Raw genomic sequence first — 4,109 nt, forward strand, 5'->3', positions numbered from 1 at the left:
AAGCATACTATGCATGTCATTTGAATTTTGTCTGTCCTGAAATCGAAACAGACACTATCTAAATAATATTGATGAAAAGTTCTTGACAGCTCTTCAATGACTACATTTACACATATGTACATGGACAGAAGTTAAAAGCATTGTGTAGTGTTTTTTTTTTTTTTTTTTTTTTTTTAAACATTGACAATTTTGAAACAGTTCCAATGGGTAAATTAATGTATTAGTGATGTAATTGTTTTGTATCAAGTGCAAACCCTAAGTTTTGCATGTATTGTATAGATAATTCACTTTTGGTCAAATGTCAACAGGTTCAATACATTATAAAACAGGTAATTTGAAACCCAAAGAATTATATGGTATGTAATGACTACCCCTCTGATACTAAAATCTTCAAGGAATGCAGAATTGCAAGTCTTCTCCAATTAAGAGAGAGACTTGGGCTTACAAGGGCTAGCAAGCTAGTGTTTTGCTACAGAATACTCAACACAGATGGATTGCATTAATATTGTTTACTCTGATATTACTACCTGCCATGTACAATGCAAATCATGGCTTTTCTAAGAGCAGTGAAAGGCTATAACTGGAAGAAATTTTACACATCTTGCCTCAGAAACAAGTTTTTCTTTGAGATGATTTTTATGATATTTAAATAATGGTTAAAGATTACATTACTTTTACAATTGCAGTGATCATGGTGATAATATGAAATGAAACTCTATCAAGATAGAAACATTTTAATGCTGAACATTAATCTTTTTACCATTCCTGTTACTTTACAAGTCTATTTATAACAAATTTATCTTAACTGTTTTGAAACTACATGATGCCTGGTTGAAACTGTTTTAGGCAGCCATTTGCAGAAGAGGAAGAAGAAGATAAATTATATATTTGAATAATTAAGTTAATACAAAGTTACAAATGAAAGGTTATTTATTTCTAACAAAGACAGGTTATTATTTATTTCTTACAAAGACAGATATTTTGTTTAACATTTTTTACACTGACATATATCTTTGAAGTGTCTTCAACCTTAGTTTTTATTAGAATACAAACATTCAGTCAGACAGTTTATACAAGACATGGAGCTTTAAGAAGCTTTAATTCAGTCAAAATCTGTAATGGACTGCCATGTCTCTACCACTATGCACTCCAAGACTGTGTATGGACATTTCCTTTCAACTATGCCTGGTGGTATCACTATTTGATTTCTAATCTGATGGTCAGAACACTCCAAAATAAAACAAGAGCCATGACAAGTACTCAATATCCAACCATTAAATCACATACCTGTATATAAAGAAAATTTATCATGAGTTGAAAGCAATAATAATTGGTCAGCTATAAATTTCAATAATTTTCATATTGTCATGAATAGAAAATAATGTTGAAAAGGAAGAAACACTTCTTGGTGTCCTAGTTTTTGTAGATTTGCTTTGACAACTGATCTTTAAAAAATGTGATGGTGACTAAGTTCTTTTAACCATTTACTGAACATGATTTAACTAAAAAATATGACCCACTTACTTGAGAAAAATACTTTTAACAGTATTTAACATGAATTAACTACATATGCCATACTGTTTGTTTATTTAGCTACACTGTAATTATTTACAAAAACGAGAACATTATATCAATTATATGTTTTACAATAATATTTATTTTTCATTAATGTAGTTTAAGTAGCTTAAAGTATATATTTCTTACCAAAACGATTTTACAGCAGAACATGCATGTGTATTTACATCGGATACCAGTTGACGTCTTTCATCTCACCACTTTCCTCAGTCTAAATATCTACAGGAGCAAAATATTTCATTGAATTTTATGACAATTTAAATTGGTTATTGTTGTATTATGGGTATATTTATTAATATGTACACAGAGCGTGCACTTGTAATATATAACACAGACACGTGTTACTAGTTCTATCGTTTAATGATAACTGAATATTCTAAGTATATAAGTGGCGGGAAGATAATGGACATGCGCATTACAGTTTAAGATATTATTAAGATGAAACATATGTTTACAATATACAACATTCCCCTTGTTTAAAAATATAAGCACATTTAGTATATTTCAAATTAATCTGTAAAAAAAACAATTATTTAAGTATATCAAATATAATTAATGATCTTTTAATTATGACATTGAAATATACATGTATTATTAATATATACAAGCAAATTTTTTAATCCTTTCTAAATGTCACTGATTTACAGTTTTACTAATGGCTATTTCAACAATTCAACAATTGTTATCACTTTGTCCAATCTTTTCCACAGTAAAGCTTATTTCGGTTTCACCTTTCTACCTGACCTAGTGATTGTGAATGGTTTCAATTTACCTGGCACATTTGCAAGAGATAGGGACTCTGTAGGGGTATTTTGAATTGTTTGTTCACTTAAACTAGATTCCTGGTGTTCCTCGACTTTAGATGGTTGCTGTGTTTGTTTTGACAGGTCAGATAATTCAGGAGCTTTGTTTAGGAAACGGCGATTTCTACGATAAACAGCACCGTCAGGGGTCTGCACGTGAAATGAGTGTTTATTATGCTGGGTTATAACCTTGGCTGGTTCCCAGTACTTATCTTTTCGAATTCTGACAGATTCTCCGATTTTAAGAGGTTTCATTTTGTGCGCATTTTTATCGTAATGATTCTTGCTAATAAATTGTAATTCTTCCATTTTCTTTCTTGCTTCCCAATGATTTACTGTTTGTGGCAGAAGCTGATTGTTAGTTGTTGGGAGAAGCGACTTGAGGCGTCTGCCCATTAAAAGTTGAGCGGGTGACCATCCACATTTAAGTGGTGTATTCCTATATTCTAAAAGAGGCAAATAAGGATCTTTATTATCATCCTTAGCTTTCTGAAGAATGCGTTTTGCAATTTTAACATATACTTCACTAAGTCCATTTGAACTTGCATGCGTGGGACTTGAAGTTTCGTGTTTAATGTTCCATTGTTTAAGGAAGTTCTGAAATTGTTTGCTAGTAAAGCATGTCCCATTGTCAGTTTTTAACTTCTCACAGATACCAAATCTGCTGAGATGTACCTTAAGTTTTCTTAAAATACAAGTACTAGAAGTGCTAGTCAATAGGTCGAACTCAAAATATCGACTGTAAGCGTCAACAAGAACCATAAAATCTTGACCATTCCACGTAAATAAATCACATGATAAATATTGCCATGGTCTTTGGGGTATATCATGAGGATGTAATGGTTCCTTTTTATTTGAGTCTCTATATTTACAACAAATCTGGCACTTAAGTACATAATCTGTAATTTGTTTTGACATTGATGGCCAAAACATTATATCCCTAGCCCATCTTGTCGTTTTTTCTACACCAAAATGACCCACATGTACTGCGTTAGTCATGTCCTGTCTTAATGATTTTGGTATTACAATTTTTTGACCCTTGAACACAATATTGTCTTCAAAAGCCAATTCGTCTCTATGATTCCAGTATTCTGATACAGTCGTAGGGCAATTTCGTCTGTCGTCAGGCCATCCGTTAGAAATGACACTAATTAGCGTTTGTAACTGAGCATCATTTTGCGTTGCTGTTTGAATTTGCTGCAATTTTAAATCACTTATCGGTAGTGATTTCAGTACAGTGTGTACATGTGTTTCTAATCCGTCAATCAGATTAGGAAAAGTGTCAGTTACGTAATTCCGGCTGAGAGCATCTCCAAGCGGAATATCTTTACCTCTACAGTGAATAACATCGAGGTCAAAATCTTGAAGTTGTAATAACATCCGTTGTAACCTAGGCGGGGCACTATAAAGTGGTTTTCTCATAATAGATACTATCGGTTTACAGTCAGATTCGACAACCGTGCGCCGTCCGTAAATATAATGCTTAAATCTAGTGCATCCAAATAATATTGCCAGCATCTCTTTTTCTATTTGTGCGTATCCTTTCTCGGTCAATGTCAGTGTTTTTGAAGCGTATGCAATTGGTTTACCATTTTGTAAACAACAAACATCAAGCCCTTTGGACGAAGCATCCAATTGTAATCTAACAGGCTTCGATGAATCATAGTAACTGAGGACAGGTGCTTGTGTAATCACTTGTTTAACCTTGTCAAAAGCGTCAGATTAGGCTGA

The 4,109-nt window shown here is 32.6% G+C and overlaps 1 protein-coding gene across 1 annotated transcript; it reads right to left on the bottom strand.

Moving 5' to 3' along the window:
* Positions 1-2,291: 2,291 nt before the first annotated feature.
* LOC132736870 (uncharacterized protein K02A2.6-like) lies at positions 2,292-3,758 on the bottom strand. Its single transcript, XM_060724091.1, has one exon. It carries the CDS (start codon positions 3,756-3,758, stop codon positions 2,292-2,294), a length of 1,467 nt encoding a protein of 488 aa, XP_060580074.1.
* Between the last annotated feature and the right edge of the window lie 351 nt (positions 3,759-4,109).

The sequence above is a fragment of the Ruditapes philippinarum genome, unplaced genomic scaffold (assembly GCF_026571515.1).
Source record: "Ruditapes philippinarum isolate M1 unplaced genomic scaffold, ASM2657151v2 ctg19035_1_1_1_1, whole genome shotgun sequence".
Classification (NCBI taxonomy): Eukaryota; Metazoa; Mollusca; class Bivalvia; order Venerida; family Veneridae; genus Ruditapes; species Ruditapes philippinarum.

Excerpts from the sequence above, each read along its gene's own strand:
- LOC132736870 (XM_060724091.1), bottom strand. The coding sequence starts at position 3,758 with ATGTTATTACAACTTCAAGATTTTGACCTCGATGTTATTCACTGTAGA.